Below are 27,454 nucleotides of genomic sequence, written 5' to 3'. Positions count from 1 at the left end.
ATGGGAGGCGGAGCTGGTCTCTCTGTCCATGGTCGTTTTCGTATTGCAACTGAGAACACGGTATGTATTCTCTACGTCAGCATAGGCATAGATGGATGACAATATAGATCTCTCTCGCTTTAATATGCTGATTACTTTTCCCATATCTTTTGAGTTTCTCAAAGGTATTTGCAATGCCCGAGACAGCTCTAGGGCTCTTCCCAGATGTAGGCGCTTCCTACTTCTTGTCAAGGCTCCCTCGATTTTTTGGTAACAAAACTCATTTGTTTTTGCCTTATTAATGAGATGAAAAATTTACTATCGCAATTTAATAAAGAAGATATGCCAACGACATCATATAATCTCCTTATTAATCTTAAAGAACTAAATAATTACCATTACAAATAAAAATTACTATAACAATAATCTTTAAGAGTAAAAAAATACTACTTATATCTGCAATTTAAATACATTCTAAAAACGAAATATATTTTAAATAAATTTCAATTAATAACTAATTAAGTTGAACAAAACAAGATTTTCTATCTAACTTAGCATATCAATTTTTTTTTATTAATCATTATATTTTACCTATCATTTTTGTTTGATTCTATTTTGTGAAAATCATAAATCATTACATCATCCATATAATTAAGAGATAGTTTTTTCCTGCATATGTCATGATTCAAATTAAAAAATTAGAGAACTAATATAAATTATTTAACCTATAATACTACCACTTCTTTTTAAATTATTTAACCTATAATACTACCACTTCGATGAAGTGAATGTAGGCGTGCTTCCAATCGTCGTCCAGAGTGATGATATTTCGTTCCTGTCGAACTGCAGCGTAGTCCCCGTTCCATCGAGAAATCCAAAGATCTCTTCGATGGTTCTGAAAGTAAGGGTGTAGAACTGACCATGTACGCGGAATGTAATGTACCCCAGCCCTCCATCAGACATCATGCCTGGCTCATCCGCGTATAAGTGCATCTCCAAAGTAGAGAGGAACTGGATAGTCTCCTCTTTGTATCCATTCTTGGGGGTGTTCATGAGTCGCTCCAGATGGCATCGCCTAAATAGGTACTGAACATCCTCCACAATCCCGAGTTGCTCTATGGTCTCAACATGAGGGTATATTGTTCCGCTGAACTCAAACTGCTGAAACAGCTCGTAATACTCCTTGGGAGTCAGTTTCGTCTCGGTTGATTTCCGTCTTACAAACGTCTTGGGAGCTTGTCCGGAACGCAACTCAGGTTCCTCCTGTTCGTAATCACTGCCTTCCTCTCTTGAGTTAGAAGATTGTGCCGATCTCTTCCCGCGACTCTTGCTCTTAGTGAGGGGATTGGCTGGTCTGCTTGACCTCGCCGCTTGGCCTGAACCCCCAATAACTTCGCCGACCATGTTTTTCATTTCTAAGAAACGCTTCGCCATAGACTTAGGCGATGATCGTTCTCCAGCCTTACACCCATATGCATCTCTCATTTCCTCTATTAGCTCAGTACTCTTTCTGCTCCGCTGAGACATGATAAACTCAAAGCTAAGCGTTAATATGTTAGTGAGCAAATATGAAATTTAAAGCTTGGAAGAACAAAGAGAGGAGAAACCGATCGACTGGAACGGTTTCGGCTCGATTGAGTTGTTGAGAATGGTGGCGCGAAAAAGCAGCGGTTTAGGTCGAGCGGATATGAATGGTGGATTGCTCGGAAGAAGAAGATGGTGCATGGTAGAAGCGGCTCGATTGAGGGCTCGATTGACGAAGTGTGTCGATGGCTCGATTAATGCTTTGCGGATGTGGGTTGAGCAAGCGAATCGAGTAGCGACTCGAGGGAGGTGTGAGACCGGCTTGATCGAGGGAGGCGTCGATGGCTCGATTGATTCTTTGCGGATGTGGGTTGAGCAAGCGGAATGAGTAGCGACTCGAGGGAGGTGTGAGACCGGCTCGATTGAGGGAGGCGTCGACAGCTCGATTGAGTTGGTGGGACTGGCTCGATTTACGCTTCCGGGAGACGGCTCAATTGTCGCTGCTCGAACACGGCTCGATTGACGCTTCTCGGAGACGGCTCGATTGACGCTTCTCAGACACGGCTCGAGTGACGCTTCTCAGACACTGCTCGAGTGAAGCTTCCTGGAAGAGGCTCGACGGAGAGGTGTGGAGGTGCGGGAGTCGAACAGTTCACGGATCGAGTCTTGGTCGAGTGAAGAGCGTGGCTTGGGCGTGACGACTTCACCGTCCTTGTGGAGAAACTTGCGTTGCAGGTCCACACCTGTTTGGCTACACTGGTCGACTTGACGGAAAATAGTGTGAATGGCGACCGAGTGAGATGGTACTCCGGTTGAATAGTGAGACAGTGGCTTCGTCGACGTCGAACAAGAGAGAGATGAGAGTGGAGGTTGTTAGGTGAGAGTAGAGAGTGAGAAGTGTGAAAGAGGGAGTAATCGATTTTTGGGTTGGTGGGATGAAAGAGAGAAGTGAGAGTGAGTTGATGATGATGAGTGTAGAGGTGAGTGAAAAAGAGGGAGGTGAGAGTGTGTTTAAAAGGAGAGATAATTGTGAGGGTAAAGATGGTGGTGAGGTGACACAAAGTTAATATGTTTGGNGGGGGGGGGGGGGGACAAATGAGATAGTGGATGAAAGGATGGGGGAAAGTTTCACGTGGGTAAGAGGAGCGAGAAATGTAGAGAGTGGGGTCGCCCACAATGAAGATTTTCCTCTAGATATTTTTTCTGTTCCCCCATGCCAACACACTTTGACTGACTCCTCCTTTTCTTTAATTTCTCTGTATCCTCCATCTATCATGTAAAACTCATCATACTCGACTTCACTATAAACTCACTCCTTTAACTGCATTTTTTTTTTGTTTTGTTTTGCTGTTGCTTAGACTCACTTCTGTAGATTCCTGAACACAAGAAAACCAAAAACAAAAATTTAAAACACAAGGATCCTAAAAAATATTTACAGTGAAACCTTTGGGACTTCCTCCCAAGTGAGCTTGTTTAAAGTCCCTCGCTTGACTTTCCAGCTTTTTATGCTTTTGTGGGTTCATAGAGGAGCACAGAAGACCCCTCTCGTCGGACTTGATCAGCTAAATATTTCTTGACTCTCTGACCATTTACAGTGAATTCGCTACCAACCTTGTTCAGAAGAGTGTTAGCTCCGTATGGCCGAACTTCCTTGATGTCAAAAGGTCCAGACCACCGAGACTTAAGCTTTCCAGGAAATAAATTAAGTTTGGAGTTGAAAAGCAAAATCTAATCTCCAGCCTTGAGCTCCTTGACAACAATTTTCTTATCATGAAAATTCTTGGTTCTTTCTTTATAGATCTTTGAGCTCTCATAGGCATCAAGTCTGATTTCTTCCAACTCATGTAGATCAAGAGTCCTCTTAGCCTGAGCTGTATCAACATCTAAGTTCAGCAACTTGATAGCCCAAAGCGCCTTGTACTCAACCTCTACAGGGAGATGACATGCTTTACCATATACCAGCTGAAATGGTGTTCTGCTGATTGGCGTCTTGAATGCTGTTCTGTACGCCAAGAGAGTCTCATCCAACTTGACAGACCAATCTTTCTTCGCAACTCCAACAATCCTTGACAGGATACCCTTGATCTGCTTATTCGAGACTTCAACCTATCCGCTGGTCTGAGGGTGATACGCAGTAGACACCTTGTGCTTGACCCCATACTTTCTCAGCATACTCTCAAACACCTTGTTGATGAAGTGAGTTCCACCATCACTGATCACCGCTCTGGGTATCCCATACCTTGAAAAAATTATACTTTTGAATAGCTTCAGAACAATCTTGTGATCGTTGGTAGGACTGGCAATGGCTTCGACCCACTTAGATACATAATCAACTGCCACCAGAATATAGACATTACCATTTGATGGAGGGTTGGAAGGTCCCATGAAGTCTATACCCCAAACATCAAATATCTCCACTTCCAGGATCGGATTCTAGGGCATCTCATTCCTCCTTGTGATGTTGTCCATCCTCTGACAAACGTCACACTTGGTGATGAAACTGTGAGCATCTTTGAACAAAGTTGGCCACCAAAGACCTGCTTGGAGAACCTTCTAGGATGTTTTGAATGTGGCGAAGTGACCTCCATAGGTGGAGCCGTGACAGTGCTTAAGCACTCCCTGCACTTCCCCTTCTGCTATGCATTTCCTGAACAGACCGTCAGAACCTCTTTTGTACAGGTAGGGCTCATCCCAGAAGTAGTGGTTGACCTCCCTGAAAAAAATTTTCTTCCTGTAGGGATCCATGTCATCAGGAACTTCTCCACAAACCTTGTAATTCACGACATCTGCATACCATGGTTCTGTCTCAGAAGTGATCGCCATGCATCTGATTCTGAGGTTCTCAACCCCTGAGTCATGCATCCACTCACAAACCTGGGCGACCAGAAGTTGTTCCTCAGGCATTAAATCTTCTATTGGAACAACATCTTCAATCCTCATTCTTGACAAGTGGTCTGCAACTCCGTTTTCTATGCCTTTCTTGTCAACGATCTCCATGTCAAACTCCTGAAGAAGCAGAATCCATCTCAACAGTCTTGGCCTGGTATCCTTCTTCGAGTAGATGTGTCTCAGAGCAGCATGATCGGTATACACAATGACCTTCGAACCCACGAGATAACTCCTGAATTTTTCGAATGCAAACACAACTGCTAGGAGTTCCTTCTCTGTGGTGGCATACCTTCCTTGAGTCTCGTCCAAGGTGCGACTCGCGTAGTAGATGACATGAAGCTTCTTGTCAATACGCTGTCCCAGAACTGCCCCAACTGTGAAGTCTGAAGCATCACACATAATCTCAAACGGATGATTCCAAGTCGGAGCTTGAACTATGGGTGTCGAAACCAAGGCCTCCTTGATCTTGCTGAAAGCTTCCAAACATGCTGCATCAAATTCGAACTCAACCTCCTTGCACAACAACATTGTCAATGGTCTTGCAATTTTTGAGAAGTCTTTGATGAATCTCCTGTAAAACCCAGCATGTCCCAGAAAACTTCTGATGTCCTTCACTGTCTTAGGCGGTTGAAGCTGAACCATGACCTCAATATTTGCCCTGTCAACCTCAATTCCTCTTTCAGAAATTTTGTGTCCCAGAATGATCCCTTCTTCAACCATGAAATGGCACTTCTCCCAGTTCAGCACCAGATTCGTCTCCTCACATCGCGTCAATACCCTACACAGATTTAACAAACAGGAGGAGAAAGTGGAACCGTATACAGAAAAGTCGTCTATAAACACTTCCACTGACTCCTCAATCAAATCCGAGAAAATCGATGTCATGCACCTTTGAAAGGTGGCAGGAGCGTTGCACAAACCAAATGGCATGCGTCTGTAGGCAAAAGTGCCATAAGGACAAGTAAATGTTGTCTTTTCCTGATCATTTGGGTGGATAGGGATTTGGAAGAATTCGCTATACCCATCAAAGAAACAGTAATAAGGATGACTAGCTAGTCTTTCCAACATTTGATCAATGAAAGGAAGAGGAAAATGATCTTTCCTAGATACAACATTCAACTTCCTATAATCAATGCACACCCTATGTCCTCTGATGGTCCTAGTTGTGATTAACTCATTTTTTTCGTTTTTGATAACAGTGATTCCCTCCTTTTTAGGTACACAGTGCACTGGAGATACCCAAGTACTATCAGAGATAGGATAGATAACTCCATCATCAAGCAGTTTTAAGATTTCTTTCTTTAATACTTCCTTCAGGTTAGGAGTCAATCTCCTTTGGGGTTCAATGCTAGCATAAGACTCATTTTCAAGATTGATTCTATGGGTGCAAAGACTAGGTGACATTCCTTTGATATCATCTAAAGAATAACCTATAGCCTTTCTATACTTTTTAAGCTCAGTTACTAGCATCCCCAATTCATCATCACTCAACCTAGAATTCACTATGACGGGATAAGTAGAATTGGTTCCCAGAAAAACGTAGCTGAGTCCGGAAGGGAGAGTTTTGAGTTCTACCTTCGGAGTTTTCATTTCATTTCCGACCAGTCGTCAGCATGGGAGTCAGGAGCGGTCACAGTCGAGTGGGAGATCTTACATTCTGAAGTCTCTGCCTCAACTGCACATACCTCCTCTGCATCAGATAGCTTCTCAAACTCCTCTTGTCTATCCGTTTCTCTGTGGGAGTCTAGCAGATTCTTGTAACAAGTGATCTCCTCATGCAGGAACCCTTCTTCTCCATCCTTGGTTAGAGCAGTTTTGAGATGGTTCTCCTCAGCTAGTTCCTCCAACAACTCATCAGCCAACTTATCCATCTCTTCAATGTAGAAGACTTGTCCTCCTATTGTCGGCTTCTTCAAAGTATCTTTGATGTCAAACTTCATGATGAAGTCGTCGCCTAGATCAAGATCAATCTTGCCATTTTTGACATCAATCATGGCTCCAGCAGTCGCCAGGAACGGTCTTCCTAAGATCAGCAGATCTTTTGGTTCTTCATCCATCTCCAAAACCACAAAGTCGGTTGGCACTTCCACTTCTCTGATCCTGACAGGTAAGTCCTCTGAAATACCATGTGGAAGTCTCACTGATCTATCTGCGAGGATGAAGGAGATGTGAAACCTTGTGAAACCTCTTAGCCACAAAGAATGACATCATATTAACTGAAGCGCCAAGATCACATAAACACCTATCAAAAGACATAGGTCCAAGGGAGCAAGGTAGAGTGAATGATCCCGGATCTTTGAGCTTCTTGGGTACAATCTTCTTCTGGATGATTGCACTGCACTCAAGACTTAGTACCACCATGCCTTGAACTTCTTTTGATCTCTCCATCACTAAATCCTTGAGGAATTTCTGGTAGTGAGGAACAAGTGCTAATGCATCCAGCAATGGCATCCTCAACTCAATCTCCTTGACTTTTTTTTCGAACAAGGCTTTGTACTTCTCAGTAACCTGCTTCTTAAACCTCACTGGAAATGGTAGAGGAGGCTTGTACGGTAGAGGGATGAACCTCGCAGGTCTGTCATCAGAAACAACAGGCTTCTTAGCAGCTTCAGGTTCAGAATGCTTCACTGGTTCAACCGGATCCTTGGCTGCTTCGGCTGGGTTCTTCATCTGAGTTCCATCCTGAACAAAATCATCCCCATCTAATTTCTCACTGTCCTCAGTGACGACTGGAACTCCCTGTCTGGGGGGCAATGTTTTCCCACTTCTCAACGTAATTGCATTTGCAAACTCCTTGGGGTTCTGAACAGCTTTCCCTGGGAATTGGCCAGACTTTGGTGCAGAAGTAGAAGCAGATTGGCCTTCCATATACCTTATCTTTGAATTCAGAGCTTCAAATTTGACGTTCAGATTATTGTACGAACATTCCATCGTCTGACTAAGGTCAGCAAACTTCTTAGCAGTATCCATAGAACCGCTAGCTTGACCCTGAAGAAGTTGTTGAATCATATGCTTCATTTCTTGATCGGGGGCTGGAGCAGGCTGAACTGGTTGAGGGCGGAATCCTGGAGGTGGTACTGAGGGAGCTTGGTAACCTTGCTGGAATTGTTGTTTGGGTACGAATCCCAGATTGTAATGCACACAAGGTTTTTGCTGACCTTGTTGGTGCTGCTGAGGAGGGTACACCTGATCCTGTGGATTTGCAATATTGGTGCTCCTGTAAGACAAATTGGGGTTCGTCTTATAGGGGTTGTAGCTCTTGTTGTAACCACCCTGATTCTGGACGTAGTTGATATCCTCAGACTGCTCACCCTCCCCATCTTGAACTTGGAAAGGGTCATCCTCAGCTACGAAATGGACAGGCTGCTGCTGACTTAGCAAGAGGCGGTCAAGCTTGTCCTTGACATTCTTTAGGTCCCTCTTGTACTTCTCCTCAGAGCCAGCTTCGCCGCGAACTGTGCGGTCATAGTCTTCATTGTAGTTGCCATCAGACTGAGCGAGATTCTCAACCAGTTGCCATCCTTCATCAACGTCTTTGTTGAGGAAATTACCGTCAGAAGCAGTGTCAAGCAGCATGCGGATTTTTGGAAGTACACCACGGTATATAGTGCTTAGCAGTGACTCATTGCTGAAACCATGGTGTGGACACTGGCTGTGGAAACCCTTGAAACGCTCCCAGGCTTCATAGAATGATTCAGAACTTTTCTGAGTAAAGCTAGAAATCTCATTCCTGAGACGTGCTGTTCTGGAGTTGGAGAAGAACTTGGCCAAGAATGCTTTCTTGCAGCCATCCCAAGTGGTGATTGATCCCTTGGGAAGATTTTTCTCCCATTGATGAGCTTTGTCTCCCAGGGAGAATGGGAAGAAGCGCAACTTGTAACCGTCCTCACTCACGCTGTTGATCTTTTTGAGACTGCACAGACGGTCGAACTCGTCCAAATGGTCCAGTGGATCCTCCATAGGCAACCCATGAAACTTGTTCCCTTGGATCATGGAGATCAGACTGCCTTTGATTTCGAAGTTGTTGTTCTGCACGGCAGGAGGGACGATTCCAGCACGCTGAGTGTGAGTGTTTGGTGCATCCCCAACACCAATGTTTCGCGGTCTTGGATTTGGTTCATTCTGTTGTTCCATAGTGACTGGTGCGGGATGATCAGTGAGTTGACGAGCTTGTCGTGGTCGTTGTAACCGATTGATGTCATCGATAACAGGAAGAAGATTCTGATGCCCTCTTGATCTGGTGTGCATGCAAGGTTGCAATCAACAGGTTCCTGAGATGCAAAACAAACAAGCAGTCAACCAAAACAAGTCAGTACTCAGAATGATGAGTCTAACAGAACTTAATCTTGCAAAACTTGAAATCCTAAATGTAGCAAAACGAATCCCAAATGGCAACAGCGCCAAATTGATACTAAGATTTTTGTATCTCCTAGTAGGTCTCAATTAACCTTATGTGTTGTAGTACTTAAGGTGTCAATCCAAATGGGATGTTCTTAGCAATCAAGATGCAATCAAGCAATCACAAGTCAAGCCAATTCAAAAAGAGTGCTTGTCTAACAATCCTAGAATGATCAGAATGCAAAACAGAAATGAGTTACAAAACTAGAAACGAAAATGTATGACAAGGAGTAAACGTGAGTAAAAACAAAGTCGAGTCTAAACAAGAACTAAATAGCAAGATGAAAAAAACGGTCTCAGGAACGCATTATCAATCAAAAAGATAGAAGTCTTAAGGATGGGGTAATCGATGTCGGTGGAGTATCCTAGTCTATAGAGTGTTTAACATGCCACAAGCAAACTATCCCTAAACAATGAACATCACAACTTAGCTAATCCAATCTCTTGATAGAAGCTACTCAGACTCAACCACCTCCAAACCTAGCTCTCGGTAGAGAAACATGATCAAGCAGGCATGACAAACAAGTTCATTCATGTCAACAAACATCCTAGACAACTAATCTCTTAGGCTGGGAATGTATGTCTCTGGCACTAGTTGGTCAGACATTTCATCGAACACCTTTTGGGTGCGGAAATGTCTAAGCCCTAGTTCCAATTCATCAGAGAGAAACTAGTATTTCTAACTCTAGTCCAGAAGGGAATCATAAAAATCAAAGCTTAAACACCCTACATCCTAAGATCCTCCACCTAATCTATCCCATCCTCAAGAACCCTAACACTACTCGGATCTAGAAATCATCATCAACGATACAAACTCAGAAAACATTGAATCAAGCATCATTCGATAGATAGAAATGGGAAGAACAACTTTCATAATTTAGAAATCAAATGCAAAAACTGAATAGATTAAAAGATATCGGGATACAAAGTCTGAGAACGTTTAGGTGGCTAGGTAAAACCTTAAGAACAAAAACAAGATAAAAGATAAGATGTCTCCGCCAAGACTTAACAAAACGTATTTATAGTAAAAACATTTAAATCCCTAAAACTTAAAACGACAAGGTGAAGCGTCGGTTTGGGAATCTCCTGAAGCGTGTAAGACAGAACGTCTTCCCAACATGTGCATTGAGTCGGAGTGGGCGACAGTGGCTCGATTGAGCAAGTGAAAGTGGCTCAATTGCTTGGGTGAGAGTGGCTCGATTGCATGGCTCGATTGCGTGTTTGAGAGTGGCTCTATTTCTGACTCGAAGGTGGCTCGATCGTATGCGTTTCCGACGTCTCCTAGACACCTGAAATACTTCGAAATACACAATGTATGCAAGGATGATGCAAAAACTTCCTAAACATGAAAAGTGTATAAAAAAGGTTATAAAATGATGCAAAACGACTAGTTATCCTAGCTAAATGTATGACAAATGCATGGTAAGGAGGTGCAAAATATAGATATATCAGTGCTTTATTCAACTTATACACTTTATCCTCTCCTCCCTCTGTAAATCCTTCCGGCTGAGTTACGTATACTACTTCCTTTAGTTCACCGTGAAGAAACGCGGTTTTGACGTCAAGATGGTGAACTTCCCATCCGTGAGAAGCTGCCATTGCAATGATGAACCAAACTGTCTCAATCCTTGCTACCGGAGCAAATACCTCATCGAAGTCAACACCGTGTTTCTGCACATAACCTCTAGCCACCAGCCTCACTTTGCGTTTGTTAATGCTTCCGTCTGAGATTTTTTCAGCTTAAACACCCACTTCAAGCCAATTGACTTAACTCCAGATGGAAGATCAACTAAATCCCAAGTTTTGTTCCTTTCGATAGAAGATATTTCTTCTTCACACGCTTCTCTCCATGCTTTAAGCTGCTTGGCTTCATCATAATCCCATGGTTCTTCATTCACTAACAGTTGCTCACTCTCCAATTCAGCCATCAAAACATAATCGTCAAGATATTTGGGCTTTACGACTTGTCGCTGTGATCTACTCAACATCGGCTCACTCTGTTCTTGTACAGAGACATTCTCTGTTTCGAGCCTGGGAATATCAGCCGTGGTTTCATCCCCATCAACATCACTCTCATCTTTCTCCTCTGTATCATGTTCTGTTTCTGAATTTATTTCTTCGACTGCATCTTCTCCTTGAAGACCATTGTTTCCAAACTCCCCAAACTCGAATCTTAACATTCCTGGTTTTTCAGATTCTTCTCTAACTACACTGCTCCATTCCCAACCTTTTGATTCATCAAAGACCACGTCCCTACTGATCACAATTCTTCGAGTGGTAAGGTTTAACAACCGATAGGCCTTCGACCCAGGTTCCATACCGAGGTTAACTAACGGTCTTGAGCGATCGTCCAGCTTCTTGAGAAGTGGTGTCTCTGTTTTCGCAAACCCGATACACCCAAAAACACCAAGATGCTCGATGTTTAGTTTCCGTCCCTTGAAAACCTCGTACGGAGTTTTCTCGATCAAGACCTTTGTTGCAACTCTGTTTAGAAGATACGTAGTATGTCTTACCGCCTAGTCATCTCCATTAATGTTCTATTCCTCCTTTCTACCACTCCGTTCTGTTGGGGAGAGTATGGTGCAGTAAAATGTCTCTCAATTCCACTGGTTTCACAAAATAAATTGAATTCATGTGACATGAATTCTCCTCCCCTATCTGTCCTGAATGTCTTGATCATGGCACCAGTCTATTTCTCCACTTGCAGTTTAAATTTCTTGAATTTGTCAAAAGCTTCGCTCTTGTCTTTTAACAGTATAGTCCACATGTAACAAGAGAAATCATCAATCAACACGAAGATATACCTGTTTCTTGCCGATGTAGATGGAGATATGGGTCCACAGAGGTCTCCATGTATAAGTTCAAGTGTTCGTGTGGCGTGAAACGAGGTTGCTTGGGGAAAAAAATTTCTGACTTGTTTACCAAGTAAACATGAAGCACAAGTTTCCCTTTCGATTGTAATACACGACATTCCTACAACCAATTCTTTCCTCACCATTTCTCATTGTTTCAATACCGATGTGCCCCAATCTCGCATGCCATTTAGTTGACTCACTCACCATTGCAACTTGCAGACACTTAGTGGGTTCTACGTCCATAACCACTTTATAGAGCCTGTTTCTCGATCTATTCGCTTTGACCAGTAGTCTGCCATCTCGATCATGCAAAGTTAAGTAGTCCTATCTCATCCTCATGTCACATCCGGACTCGGTAGCCTGCCCAAGACTGATTATATTACTTTTAAGTCCTGGTATGAAAGTAGACATTGGCTAGCACCTTCTTCTCTCCATCTCTAGTTACGAACAGTATAGATCCTTTGCCTTTGATGTCGATGTGTGAGTCATCTCCGAACCGGACCTTTCCTGTGACCGTATCATCAATCTTCGAAAAATACTTGCTGTTGCCTGACATGTGATTGCTAGCCCCGTTGTCCAAATACCATATGTTTTTTCAGAATGTGCATCAAACTCGCTTGGCTTCACTTTCCTTTCATTGAGATACACCACCTCATGCATCATCAATTCTTCAGGCTTTTGTGTGTCATCACCCCCCAACTTCTTGTGTTTCTTGAAGCTTAAGCAACCTGTCAGGACAATCTGAAGCATAATGACCCGCCTTATCGCACCGAAAGCATACAATCCTCGACTTATCTCGTTCTTGTTTGTACCCACCAAACTGTGGATTACCGAACCGTCCACGTCCCCTTCCACGACCATAGAATCGACCACCTTGTCCTCTTCCACGTCCCAGACCATTGTACCCTTGGTAGGATTGTGTATCCATATTTGCATACATGATTTTGCCGTGATCAGTGGTTTGATCTTCTTCTTCCTCACGAGTACGTTCCTCATAGGTTTTTAACCTTCCAACGATGTCTTCAAATCTCGTTGTATTTAGGTCAAGAACTTGTTCCGGTGATGCAACAATATGAATATACCTCCTCCGTGGTAAACTTTTAAGAAACTTCTTAACAAGTTTTGGTTCTTCAATGTTTTCTCCTAAGGTTGCGGATTTTGTGGACAGTTCCGAGAGCTGACCTACGAAATCATCAATGATATCGCTATCTTTCATCTTCATTCTATCAAATTCTGCCATCAAAGTTTGTAACCTTGCTTCTCTCACCCGCTCAGCTCCAACGTGTCGTGCTTTGATAGCATCCCAGATGGTCTTAGAAGTATCTAACTTTCCGACCTGTAAGATCAAAGCTTCTGGTATAGATTGGAACAGAAGAGCTCTGGCCAAGTCGCTGTGTTCTCCGTTGTCTGATCCAGGTTCGATAGACTCCCAAACTTTGTTCACCTTAAGTAATACTGTCATACGCATCGCCCATACTGTATAATTTACAGCATTCAACATCGGATACTGGATGCTAGAAGAATTACCTTCTTTCGGCTTAGCAAGAACGATGTCACCCATGTTTCTTTTTTAAAAAAAAGTTTTTCTCGAGATTGTGTTTGATTCAATACTTGCTCTAATACCAAATATTGAATCAAGGTTTAAGAATTTCAAGAAGAATAAAAGTAAAACTCATTTTATTTGCTTAAGAAAATCACTCAAAATTTAAACTTTCATTCTCTCAAATCTCTATTCTCTAACGTCTAATGTCACAACTCAATATTAACGTTTATATAAAGAAGAAGTAAATATTTAACCTATCAGTCTTTGGAGAATATTACATAATTTAAATAACTCCTAAATCTTTAGATATGTATATTTTGATATCTCCTAAATATACTTAGCTTGATTCTCAAGTTATTTCAAACTTATGTCAACACGACATGCATCATGACGAGTATAAAGTGGCATCCCCATACGCATATAACACGTACTAAAATGCCGCGTGTTTCTACCTCAGCAGTGACAACAATTACCTCTTTTATATTCAATTGTAGTATTTTTTAGTTAAAATTATTTTTAATTGCAGTTACCATCTATTTATGCATTGACAAGTTTATTTTAATTTGTAAACATATATATATCCTAAGTTTATGAAAGCTTTAATAGATGTCTTTAAAGAACTTCTATATTGATTAATGATAAGATCATATCCGTATGGTCATGAAAGCTTATTATGATCACGAATTGACGATCGATATCATATTAAAGTATAATTATTAAGGGCACGTTTATGGTTTAGGAATTTTAACTTCAGGGTCGTCCTGTTGTACATGTCCATAAAGTTCGAGCTTATCCTCTTATCCTTACCTAGTTACCTGTCTTCTTTGATCAGGAGAGTATGTTGGCCTCACAGGAGCTAGGTTAGATGGCGCTGTAATGCTTGCTTGTGGTCTTGCAACTCATTTTGTGCCTTCAACGGTATAAGTTTACTTTGCATACGTCTTTATTATATATTCCTAGTCACGGCCGCAGGCATAATAGACAATAGAGGAAACTGAGATAGATTTTTTTTGTTTGTTTGTTGGGAACTAATTATGGGGGTATAATTAACAGCTAGTGTTGCAAAACTAATTCTTGTGGAATTTTAGTTGAACTAGCACAATGGACATAAGAATTCTCTGTAAGATCTTGAAATTTATCCCTGATTGGCACTTTTCTTGCCAAGTACTATTTTGACGTATCTCTCTGTCAATGCATGTCCTACCCTATATACAGTTACAGTCTTTGGAACAATAGTTCCAGATGCTTATTTTCTTCGATTTGATGTTTTTTACGTTGACTATTGTAACTTCAGTATCGATAACCAAAACGTGCGGTCTGTAAATTTTTTTAGAGTGTCTATTTCCTCCGACATTATTCCCTTCATATTTTTTTATCGCTACTATTGTTGAGCCCTATTCCCGTCGCCAAGAGGATCGTTATTTAGTAAGGTTATTCCTTTTAACAGAGTTTGACCGCACTAGAAGCAGATCTTTGCGGAGTCGATTCAAATGATCCGAACTTTGTCTCAACAATTCTGGATGCATACACTCAGCATCCACACCGTAAACAACATAGTGCTTACCACAGGCAAGTGTAAAGGATTTTAATTGTTTTACTCTTTCTACTTGTACCTGAGTTTGCCGAATATCTTATGTCGTGCCAACATTGCAAAAACATATGTTGTAGGTAATGTGCTAAAATATTTTCTCTGTTATTTACATTTCGTACGTTACATGTTTTATAAAATTTCAACTTTGTATTGGTATCAGCTTTTAGTTTGTGTAGTGTGTTTCTTATCTTTCTGTTTATTTTTTTTACGCAGGTTAGATGTTATTGATAAGTGCTTCTCTAGAAGAACTATCGAAGAAATTATATCTGCACTTGTAAGTTTGTATAGTATACTGGTTTAATTTCCTAATTACCTTTTGACGATGCACTTTACCATCGTATGTGTTGGTTAGGAGAGAGAGGCCACTCAGGAACCAAATGATTGGATCTCAACTACCATTCGTGCATTAAAGAAGGCTTCACCATCAAGTCTTAAATTCTCTCTTAGATCGGTTAGTTCCAGAATGTTTAACACGCAGTGATGGGATAGAGCTAATTTTATGTATAAATTTCAGATAAGAGAAGGAAGATTGCAAGGGGTGGGGCAGTGTCTTATTCGTGAGTATAGAATGGTGTGTAATTTGATGAAGGGAGATATAAGCAGAGACTTTGAGGAGGTTTTTTCAGCTTTTCTAATTTTATCTTCATCCTGAAACTGTCTTTGTTGTAGACCATAATTACAAAAAACGTGTATTACTTATGCAGGGGTGCAGAGCCATATTGGTAGACAAAGATAGGAACCCAAAGATTTGACAAATCTCTCCATTTAGTAAAAAAGAACTAATCCCCTTGTACTACTACTAAGCCACCACTTCGTGGGTTCCCATTAATATTTGTTGTTGTGTCATATTTTTTAATATACTGTTGTATTGTTGAAATTATAGTGGGAGCCAAGGCAGCTAAAGGACATGAAGGATAGGTAGATCAGTACTTTGAGCGAGTGGATGAAGAAGGATGGGAAGATCTTAAGTTTCCGCCAAGGAAAAATGTCCATGTTTCACGAATCATAGCAAAGCTGTGATGAATTGGAGAAGGGAATCTATGAGACAACATGTCAGACATTTAAACCAACGACAAAAACCGAGCAAAGAGACTAAACTTGAAATACCAAGTTTTATAAGTCTTCGACCAGCCAACTCTTTTTTTTTTTTTTTGTTTTGTTTTGTGTGGCGGCGAATAAGATTGGACGTTCTTTATTTCCTCCTTTCTACGACGGCAATATCTCATGTTTCAATTATTGTCCTTTCTGTAATTTTCCTACTTGTATGTAGGAACTCGAACTTGTAGTTCCAAATTCCCTAGTTAACTGTTGTTCGTTTGTGCACATGACTGGTTTGTTTATATATTTGGTTATGCATCTAGGTGCTCCATTCGAATGCATTTTTATCTTTTTGCTTTGTTTATCTATCGTATCAAAATTGTAACATCCCTCTCCCACATTAATTTGGTTGACACTCCAATACATCCCATTAGTGGTCCAAAGGTACCCTCCACGAACGACAAAAGGGTTTTGGTGTGCGTGCCTTTGTGAATATATATAGGCATATATCTCTCCTTCTTCAACAAGCCGCTTAACAAAATCAAAGGGAAATCTAGAGCACGAAAATCTAGAGAACCCTAACCTATGTCAAGTTGTCGAGAACCAAATATCACCAGTTAACCACCACATCGTCGCTGCATGGAAGTTACCGTCTTGGTTATTGACACCGGACCTCACCGACAGCGTCATTACATTGATTAGCGTAACGCAGTCTTTGTCCTTGTACGTGTCTTGCTCTCTCTATCTCTCAGATTTGGTTTGTTTGTTAGAGATGAGTCAAGAATCTGTTTTACTCCAAGGACTACATTGTTAAACTTGGATAATGATCTATTACAACAACACAACACTTCTATACTTAGGTTTCATTGTTAACCTAATTACTATAGCTAACACACTTAGCCCACTAATGTTAATGGATCTTTACTACACTAGTGGCTCATGGCCTCTCTTCCTTCTTCTCTTCTTTCACCTTACAACACAAAAGCTTATTCTCTTCTTATTCTTCGATGCTTAGCGTCTTTGTTCTCTTCATCCTCTCACCTTTCTCTTTGTTTCCTCTTGATTCATTTGCTTAATCCTCAAAATTTAAATTAGGGATTTGAATCCCATGCTCCGTGTTCTTCGTTCGTGAATCCGCCTCCACTCCGGACGAATTTCTTCTTCACGACATCAACAAAGCTCACTGGTGAGTTTGCTATATCGATCTCCATTTAGCTCTGAATCTTCACGCATCAATCTTCTTCCTCTTGATTTTCCAGCCTGAAGTTTTTTTTTTATCTCCCTCTTGCTTCGATTCTTCTTAATCGATCCTTTCTTTTCTGTAGGTGCTTGGGAGTAAATCTCTGTCTAGTCTCCCTCTTCAGTGGAGCTAATGCTTCACGTCAGTCTCTTCCGACAAGTCGAACCATGACCATCTCGGTTCTTCCTCATGGAGACTCTATGTTCTCCACACACAGGTAATTCCTTACCTCTCCCTTGTTTCTTTTCTAGCTTTAGCTTCTTGCCCGACATCAACATCTTTGATGAATTCTCTGTTACTATGTCGACATAGCTCATTCGCAGGTAGCTAGCTCTTTAAATCTCCCTCTTCATCTGAATCTCTATTGATCCAGCTTTTCTCTTGCGAATTTATTTGTCACCTCTTGACAGTTTTCCTTCGCTTTTGCTCCATGTTTCTCTTTGATCAATTTCTTGACCAATTTGTTTCACTTGCAGGTTAGTCAGCCTTGTGGCTTCATCTCTGTAACATGCAAGTCTCTCCTTCAAGCTTTCCCGCGAGCTCTCCTCACGTTCTTGAAGTCTTGTGTGTGACTCTTGTTCACGTCTTCTTCGGCGCTTTGTGCAACCGGCTTAGCTCCCTCTATCTCAGGTGAGCTTCTCTTATTCAGCTTGATCTTTCTCTTTCTAACCAGTTTGTTGCTCTCACTCTTAGATGAGCATCCTCCTTCTGGTTTTACTTTGATCTCTGCTTCTCCAACAGCTTGTGTCGTTCTATCAACTTCAGGTATGCATTCTCCCTTTCTTTACTTTGAGTCTTCTTTGATCACCAAGTTGTGCATTTCTATTCTCTAAACCATCACTTTGGTTGACTTTAGTCTGTTTGGTTCTTTTCACCATTACCTAAAGTTTTTCTCTAACCTCGGTCTGTTTGGTTTTTCCAGAATATCCAACACAACTTGAGTAATCAAAAATTTTTCCAAACTTGAAGCATACCTCTCTGTCTTCAACCACAGCGGCAGTGCCTATAGCCTTTTTTTCAGTTTTAGACTCTGCTTCCCTATGACACCGTTGCTTGATGCCTTCTTCCTTGTGCAGGACCACATGTTCTTCTCTTGGAACAAAACCCCTTTTCTATTTTCCAGCCTCACAATTATCTTGCTTGTGTAGGCTTCTTCTCTTCACCTCAGTTTTTCTCTAACATTAGTTTTGGATTCTTGAATCATCAAGCTCGGCTTTGTCCGACTTGGTTTGTTTGATTCTTTACACCTCCATTTCAGTTTTTCTCTAACCTTGGCTTCTTTTTCCTCTTCTGGTTTCAGTTGGAGAACCACATGGATCCTCAAATTCACCAAGCATCTTCAAGCTTCACCTTCACCATGTCAAAACAAGAACAGAAATCACTCCACAACTCTATACATCCGCACTATCTCCATAGCTTCCTCCAGAGACCTCCTCGCCTTCTTGGATGCTTTTGAAGGTACGGTGTAAACATGTTTGTGGTAGCTGATGGTGCTCTTGTCACCACATCCTTTTCCTTCTCTTCTTTTCCGACATAATTTTAGCTTTGCTCTTCTTTCATTTTTTTTTCTTTTAGCCTAACACTTTTCCTTGTGCTTCTTTCCTCACCCAGCAAGCTTTGCTTTGAACAACATGTTGGTCTTTCTCTCTTTGCCGTTTCTTCTTCACGGCTTTCTCTTCTTCTCCCTCACAACCTCTTACTTGACTGAAGGCTTCCTCCATTGAGCAGCTTCTGTGGCTGCCTTCATCTTTCTCTCTCTCAGATCCTGTTGGTCCTCTCTAACCAGGCTTCAGGTATGTAGACATCTCTTCATGGAGGCTCCATCTCTGCTCATCTGTCACTAATGAACAGCTCCCTTTCATGCCTTTTTCAGGTCACAGTCTCTTGACGTCTTCTATGTGACGCCGGCTCAAACCTGAACTGTGGTGGAGCTTCACCGTCACAGGTTTGCTCCTTTTTTACTCTTTCACTCAGCTCACCTCTCAGTGATGAGTGCTCCATCTCTTCTCTCTTCTCTTCAGTCTCTTATTAAACTGCCTTTTCTCCCTCTCGGCCTCAACCCCTTCTTCTTCTTGCAGGCTCCAGGCTCCAGGGATCTTCAGCTCTGATACCATGTTGGAATTCTTACTTCTAACCTCTCTTAGGTTCGATGTCTTGCTCTCTCTATCTCTCAGATTTGGTTTGTTTGTTAGAGATGAGACAAGAAGCTGTTTTACTCCAATGACTACATTGTTAAACTTGGATAATGATCTATTACAACAACACAACAGTTTTATACTTAGGTTTCATTGTTAACCTAATTACTATAGCTAACACCCTTAGCCCACTAATGTTAATGGGCCTTTACTACACTAGTGGCCCATGGCCTCTCTTCCTTCTTCTCTTCTTTCACCTTACGACACAAAAGCTTATTCTCTTCTTCTTCGATGCTTAGCGTCTTTGTTCTCTTCATCCTCTCACCTTTCTCTTTGTTTCTTTTTTGCAGGATTAAGCTATGAATCAACTTCCAACAAGTTGTCCCAACCAAAGAGAAAACGAGGTGTTTTATGAAGAAGATTGAACCTGACATCACCATCATTATTGTTATATATGTCGGGTGTGTCTTTGCATTCAATCATAGATGGCGGTGGAGACGTGCAGAGAAGAGAGAATTAAGAAAGAGGAATAAAAAAATAAAAGCATTGTGGTGGGGGAAGTTTGGAGGCTAGTCAACACCGGATCTGACATCGGTATGGCAGAGTGAAGATATTGGCGTGATCACCACCAAGCCAAGAGTCCACAGAAATCAACAGAGCTTCAATAGGAGTTGAATTCGGGAAGATATGCACGTTACTTTATGCTGGAATGCGGCGCAAATATGTGCCAAGTATGAACCAATAAACAGTATTGATGACGTCGTTTGGAGGTCTACAAATTCTCTGATCGGGATGACAATTTGTGAGGAGTTTCTTGGTACTAATAGCTAGAGATCCAACGGTGGGATTACATTTCCAATGGTTAGTTCTTGAGCTATTCGTATGTTTCAGAGACTGATTTGCATAGAGTTAATTGTGACAATTAATTTGCATTGTTTGGTTTGGAAAACGACGTTGGATTGAGCTGAAGCTCTGCTGGAGTCTTCATGAGGCATGTTTATACATTTAGGTTGATGGAGAACCAAGGTGGAAGTCTCCAACAAGTTAAGGCTAAGGTGAACGTGGTATTTGCAGATATGCAATAGCCTTTTTTCTTAGATACTCTTCGATAGTTGATAAGTATAGACTCGAGAATTGTTGTTTGATTGAACGCGTTTGTGTAAATTTGTGTGCGTGGTAAATTAGGTTGTTAGTAACATGATATATGCAGGTCATTGAGAATGAGAATGATACTTGAGGATGTTGGACCGACAGGTTCATTGCAGGTCATAAACCACTGACGAACAGTAGTAGAAGAATCAAGCTATAGACCACCATGGTTTTCTAGGAATGGGGTTTATGAACCAGTGAAAAGGGATAATGGCCAAACTTATTAAGAAAGAATTTTTTTTTAAGTAATGTAAAAAAAAAGAATTGTTTGAATGTGGTACTGTTTTAATTGAATTTTGTAAAAGAAATCCAATACTTTTTTTTAAAAGATAGTTTTATTTTTGGTGAGAAAATTGACCTCAAATTTATCATCAGTTACGAGCACCCTATACTAACAAGAAAAAAGGCATAGCAAATATATTTTAAACTAAAATGTACAGTGTGATCACCACAACCTAAATGTCTCCTCAAATTTAACCCTTACGTATCATTTTACATTTATATGAGTTACTTACTATATCATCAACACTCATAACATATAGCCCTCACATAAATCAACAACTTTAAAAACTAAAAATGAAATCTAAACGCAATATGAATGATTAAAAGGTTATCCCAAAAAACAATTTTATTATGTAAGAAATATTCTTTTTTTTTTAATTTGATGTTAAATTAAACTCAAAAGAAAAAATTGCGTTTTTAGAACTAGTGCAACAGGTAGCTTAAAACACTTTAGCCAGTAATTTACAACTATAAAAGAACTGAAACTTCAAGTCAGCCAAGATCTCTGGACGCAAACCAAACTTGAAGACCCTCCTCATAGCGTCGGTCCCCTACAACAGAAATAGCGAGGAGCTGATTCCGGACCTGTTTATTGATCCATGTTATTATGCGAGCTGCTGAATGTGTAGCCTCTCCATGCTTACGAGAATTACGCTCTCTCCAGAGAGTATAAATCGTAGTTTGGAAAAAGGTATCTAGCGATGAAACCAACCACCCTGTCCGGCCAACGATCCGCCACACACGTGACTAGAGCAGCCCAGTTCGTTGTGTACTTGTCTCGGAAAATATTTTTAGGTAAAGCCCCCCAAATCTCCGTCACATTGCTGCAGGTGAAAAAGAGGTGATCACGAGACTCTATCATGGTACCGCAGAAGGCACAAGACGAGTCTGCACTTTGATTCCATTGAAGCATCCGATCACCAGTGGACAATCTATCTCGAACGGCTAACCAGACACAGAACGAGTACTTTGGTGTGTTGTAGGCGAACCAAACACAATCGTACCAAGCTACACGGTGTGAAGCAGTACGAATTTGATTCCAAGTGTTTTTGGTGGAAAAGCTAGCCCTGAAAACATCATTGGGACCCTTCCAGAGAGCACGATCATCTCCGACAATGCGATTCTGCAAGGAGTTAGCCAAAGCCTCTTCGACGGAATTGAGAATGTCTAGACGGTGCTGTCGTTACTGTCGTCTACGCTGTGCCCAAGCCTCTGCAACTGTAGCTTGCCGAGCAACTCCCAGGTCGAAATAACGATCACCAACCACCTCCACAAGCCTACCCAAACCGGACCAATCATCAAACCAAAATGAGGTACGAGAGCCATTCCTGACCTCCATTTTGCAGAGACTTTTAGCAACGTCCCTGTATTTTAGTAACTTCCTCCACATCCAGGATCCTAGAGTAGTACTGTCCTTTATAGACCAAAACAAACCATGCAGAAGGTTCTGATCTATCCATTTCACCCACAGCGAGTTACCAGATGAGACCATGCGCCAAATCAGCTTCAAACAGCTAACATCATTCGCTTCCTTGAGAGATCGTAGACCAAGTCCCCCTTCCTGCTTCGGTTTGCAAACATCTTCCCAAGTAATTTTTGCTTTGGATGGATTCAACGTCGGACCAGACCAAAGATAAGCTGAACAAAGTTTATATATTTCTCTGATGCATTCCCTTGGGAGCCTAAAAGCGGCAAGCCAGAAATTACAAATACTCCACAGCACCAAAGAAATCAAATTAAGCCGACCTGTATATGAGAGAAAGCGAACTGTCCAGGAACCAATTTTCCTCTTAATTTGTTCAAGAAGGGGAAGGAGGTCTGCCGAGGAAAGACGTTTTGTCACCAGGGGCAAACCTAAGTAACAGACTGGGAGCTGGCCAATCTCGAAGGGAAAGTGAACAAGATCAGGAGCAGCTATTGAAGAACCAGCAAAGTAGATCGTAGATTTCTCGAGACTTATGTTGAGCCCTGACTGACTGCCAAACACCGCAAACGTTTCAACAATACCCTCAATCTAACGATGTTGACCATCCGAAAACACAAGAATATCATCAGCAAAGCTAAGATGAGTAAGTCCCATGTTTTTACACCGCGGATGATAACCAAACGTTCGCAACACAGCAGCTTTGTCCAACATCTTGGAAAGCACATCCATGCAAATAACAAAAAGGTAGGGAGAAAGAGAGCAGACCTGCCTCAACCCCCTTGTACTGTGAAAATATCCAGCGAGCTCCCCATTCACTTGGACCGAAAAAGAAGCAGTAGTGACACAAAGCATAATCCAATGAATATACTCCGGAGGAAACTCCATAGCAACAAGAACATTGCGGAGGAAAGGCCATTGGACTGAATCAAAGGTCTTAGAGATGTCGATCTTAAGAGCACAGCGACTAGACATGGAATCCTTATGGTAGTCCTTTACTAGCTCCGTAGCAAGCATGAGGTTCTCAATGAGCAAACAGTGTTTAACAAAAGCAGATTGGTTTCCAGCAATAAACTGCGGCAACACCGTACCACTTTTAGGTGATTAGCCAAGATTTTGAAAATAAATTTGTATAGAACATTGCAACAAGATATTGGCCTGTAGTCCTTCATTTCACTGGCCTCACTCTTTTTGGGAATGAGAGAAAGTATCGTTGAGTTAACCCCCTTAGGCAGAAATCCCTTCACAAAGAATGATTGTATTGCCAGAACAAACTCTGAACCTAAAATATCTCAAGTAGATTTATAGAACTCCATGGTAAACCCATCTGGCCCTGGTGCTTTGTCATTTGGCATGGCAAAGAGAACTTTTTTGATCTCCTCCGCTGAAACTGATCGAGTAAGCATCATCCTATCCCTCTCCGAACAACGAAACGACAACAAAGATTGTAGATCCTAGGAAGAAATACCCTTAAAGTCGTCTGGAACCCGCTGCAAGAACTCCCTGAAAAAACATTCAGCCTCCTCCTTAATTTCCTCCCCCTTAGATGTCACTGTACCATCACGCCGTTGTATCTCCCTGATCGAGTTCTGTGCCGCTCTTGCTGTAACAGCCCGATGGAAGGTCTTACTATTTTGACCGCCCGTTTGTAGCCAATGTAATTTCGAACGTTGCTTTAAGAACTTATCTTCTATAGCAGCCACATGATCCCACCGGTGATAGGCCTCCAATTCCTCTATCAAAGCCTGGGGAGAGGGGTTCATGAGGTTCATTTCTTGTTTTTGACAAAGTGTGGCATAAGCCTCCTTTATCCTCTTAACCAAGTTCCCTAGACGTTCCTTTGCCAGGTTGCGAATCAGCGGCTTAAGAGCCTTTAACTTCTTGGTAAACCGGAACATTGTCGAGGTGGACATGAAAGTAGCCTCTGTTTCTTTCCAGAAAATGTCAACCATCGGTTTAAACTCCACCATTCCCGCCACTGCGTTAACAAACTTGAAAGGCTTATGCAGTTTTTTATGCTCACCAACGACATTATTAAGACTTATCCTGCTCCGCAAATGATCAGAGCACCCCTGCTTCAAAGACATTATACGAAGTAGGATAAGTCTGAAGCCATACATCATTCACCAACACACGATCCAATTTCTTCAAAATAAGACCATTCTCTCTCCTATTACACTAAGTATAGAGGGGACCATGTGATGGAAGCTCAGACACCTCACAGTGGTTAATCACATGTTGGAAATCTCTCATACCGGGAGAAACCACAGGGTGATTCTCCACATTCGAGTGCTCTCTCATGTATAAAATTTCATTAAATTCACCGACCAACAACCAAGGTTTATTCCGGATAATCAGAGACATAATGATCCTGCAATTCACGCCATAAAACCTTCCTCTCCTCAACAGAATTCGAAGCGTAGACAAAAGAACAGAAGAACTCATTCTCCTGGTCTGGTAACTTAACTGAACAGGTAATAAGCTGACCACTCTTAAAGAACGGACTCAAACGGACATCCTTTCTCCACACCACCCATATACGTCCTCTCCTATTGTATTCATAGTTGGTTAACACCGACCAATCTTTAAACAGTTTACTACACACCTGCTACACCTTTCTCTCCTTAACTCTCGTTTCTAAGAGACACCCAAACTGAAAATGACAATCCTTGATCCACTTCTCTATCACAGAATGTTTAGTTGATTTATTTAGCCCGCGAACATTCCATGAGAAACCTGACATGATCAATGCTTGGAAGGATTCTTCTGACTCTGAACCCTAGGGATCCCCTTAGTCTGAGCAGAAGAGATTGAAACCGTTTGATGAGCAGTTTTTGTGTTTCTAGGTAGATACATACGTATCGCTGGGACATGCTTGGCCAGAGCCAACGGGACAGAGACACCAAGAATAACCTGATCCCCGAGTGGCAAATTTGGGCGTACCGCATGTGATGGCTGGACATAAGCAACCTCGGAGACTGCAGATTTGCCCTGAACATCCTCACCTAACTCCTCAGTATCACCTAACACCGAATATGAGTTAGATAGAAGAGAGACCTCAGCTGGATTAGAACAAGCAATTCGCCCTGCCAAATTAGTATTCTTTTTTTGAGGCGTGATCCACCCTTGATCATGCGCATTTCCTGCCAAACTCTCCTCAACTGCAGAAACTACAGCTTCGGACAAACCAATAACCTAAGCCAGAGCAGGCGGCTTTGTGTTATCCAAACCCACGGGATCTCCCTCAGGAGAAACAATAACCGGATTCTGCAATGCCACCTTTGGAACCGATTCCTTTGAGGCAATGCCTACTGTGATGCTTTCTTGATGCTCCCGTGTTGCTGTAGAAAGGCAAGAATCACTTAAACGGCCCCACTTTTTACATACACTACACCTTGGTGGAAGCCAGGGGTAGGAGTATTTGACCACCGCAGACAGCCACCTTCCTCCTCCCCCACCATAACAAACTCCCGAGGTAAATCCTTTGTTAAATCAGCTTCAACCAATATTTGGGCCTCATCAAAACTAACACACGCCTCCGTACGTGGGTGTAAACGAATGGGTGTACCAACCGCACTAGCCAGGAACTCCAACCCCTTGTCTGTGAACATGGTGGGAGGGACATCCTGCAAAGTAACCCATAATTGAATAGACTTCATAGTCGGCTGCGTTTCCTCCGCAAATTGTGACCATTTAGACACAACCATTGGCAGAGCCATGATGTTCCACATAGCTCTGTTCAAAATTCTCCGACGCATGGCCTCACTCTGAACCCGAAATTTCAACGTTGTGTCATTCACTCCAATGACATCGATCATTGTTGATTTATCCCCCAATCGCCAGATCGTGTTCACAATCATGTGGACTTTCCCGACATGAGGTGCTTTAGAGCCAAGAAATTTCCCAATCAAAAAATCCTCCTACAACGGTTTTGCACAAACAAAAACCTCCGGCGGAACCACCACTCTGCTCTGGCCATTAACTTCCTCGACCACAAACTTTTGTTTTGTAAAAACATGATTCTTAGCAATCTTAACCCACGATCTCTTAGCTGCAGGGATCGCAACAGCCGCCTGCGCAACTACGTCAGGGATAGTCGCACCCTGAGTCAAACCTGTCTCCACTAAGGAACCTGTTGGCCCTACATCCCCGACAACATCATTCACATCAGAACCCTGCTTCTCCGAATCCACCAAAACTGTATCCTCCCTAACTTTCGGCACCGAGATGGCCCCAGAAGGGCTGGAAACCGCCGCCGCCGACAGCATACGTGATGGAAAAGTCACAAAACCTAAATCGCCTTTTTTGTATCCTTGCCACGTCATCACTCTCTAAATTTCGACCCGGCAGAGTCGCAGACTCAAAATTAAGTGGAAAGACAAATGTAAGAAATATTCAAACTCTAAAGTACTGTATATCCTTGCCCACTAAAAGTTTACGTTACAAAATAATTAAACCCCACAAAAAAAAATAAAGAATCACATTTACAAGCAGTAATTGGACTTAACATATTCTCCAACAGTGTTCAGAATTCTTCAATTATACACAAAATTTGTTAAAATTAGCTCCCGTCTCCATTTCCCCACATTATCAATGATTACAGATAATTAGGAAACCTGGAAAACCCAAAAAAAAAAAATGAAAGAAAGGGTTAATGGTGAAGGCAACAGAAACGAAAAAGATAAATGCAGTAAAGGAAAAGAAATAGTGATCAAAGACAAAAGATAATTGCAAGAAATGTAAGCCCAATAATTGTGGCTTAGGACGGGTAAGTAAAATGTGGCTTTTATTATTAGAAATATTAAAATAAAAATTATTGTTCTAAAGATAATAATGGTGAAGGAAAAAAAAAATTCTAAGCCACAATTTTTCTATCAGTTTCTCATAAAAAATATATTTACCAAACTCACATAATCAAGCTCTCGAACGAATTCTGTCTCTATAGATATAATAGCCAAAAAAAAGTAAAAAAAAAAATATGAAACGAGTAGACAACACAGACACGGTGAATAATCATGAGCAAAATAGGTTATCAATTGTTCACTATTCTTAAACCCTAGAAGTAGTTTCCTTTATTCTTAATTATCTTCCATTAGTATTATTGTTATTAGATTTAGAGTATCAAACATGCGTAGAAATTTCAAATCTAATATAGTCATGGGCTTCTCAAACAAAAAAAACCCACTTTACATACACATTTATCTTATCAATTTAAATACATAAGACTAGACAGAAAAAAAAATGTGGCCTAACAAATTTTTAATTTTTGGTGGCTTAGGACAAATGCTCTCTCCTCTTGCCTGTAAGCACGGCACTGCGTAAGCCCTATAATGTTTATGTTAATATGGTAAAGGCTGTGTTATACTAAAATCTTATATAACATGAGAATATTTTTCTCAACTTTTGTT

General features: G+C 41.5%; 2 protein-coding genes across 2 annotated transcripts; one reads left to right on the top strand and one right to left on the bottom strand.

The window, feature by feature from the left end:
• LOC104704350 (3-hydroxyisobutyryl-CoA hydrolase 1-like) lies at window positions 1-15,531 on the top strand. The gene is made up of 8 exons (XM_019227003.1): window positions 1-60; window positions 165-249; window positions 14,021-14,106; window positions 14,636-14,757; window positions 14,993-15,053; window positions 15,132-15,230; window positions 15,294-15,395; window positions 15,484-15,531. The coding sequence occupies exons 1-8, from the start codon at window positions 1-3 to the stop codon at window positions 15,529-15,531; spliced, it is 663 nt and encodes a 220-aa protein (XP_019082548.1).
• Window positions 21,273-24,133, bottom strand: LOC109125398. The gene is made up of 6 exons (XM_019227002.1): window positions 23,515-24,133; window positions 23,186-23,328; window positions 22,815-23,120; window positions 22,478-22,637; window positions 21,811-22,369; window positions 21,273-21,690 (listed from the first exon to the last, which is right to left on the bottom strand). The coding sequence occupies exons 1-6, from the start codon at window positions 24,131-24,133 to the stop codon at window positions 21,273-21,275; spliced, it is 2,205 nt and encodes a 734-aa protein (XP_019082547.1).

The sequence above is a fragment of the Camelina sativa genome, chromosome 7, assembly GCF_000633955.1.
Source record: "Camelina sativa cultivar DH55 chromosome 7, Cs, whole genome shotgun sequence".
In the NCBI taxonomy this organism is placed as follows: Eukaryota; Viridiplantae; Streptophyta; class Magnoliopsida; order Brassicales; family Brassicaceae; genus Camelina; species Camelina sativa.
This window is presented reverse-complemented; position numbering and strand designations above follow the sequence as displayed.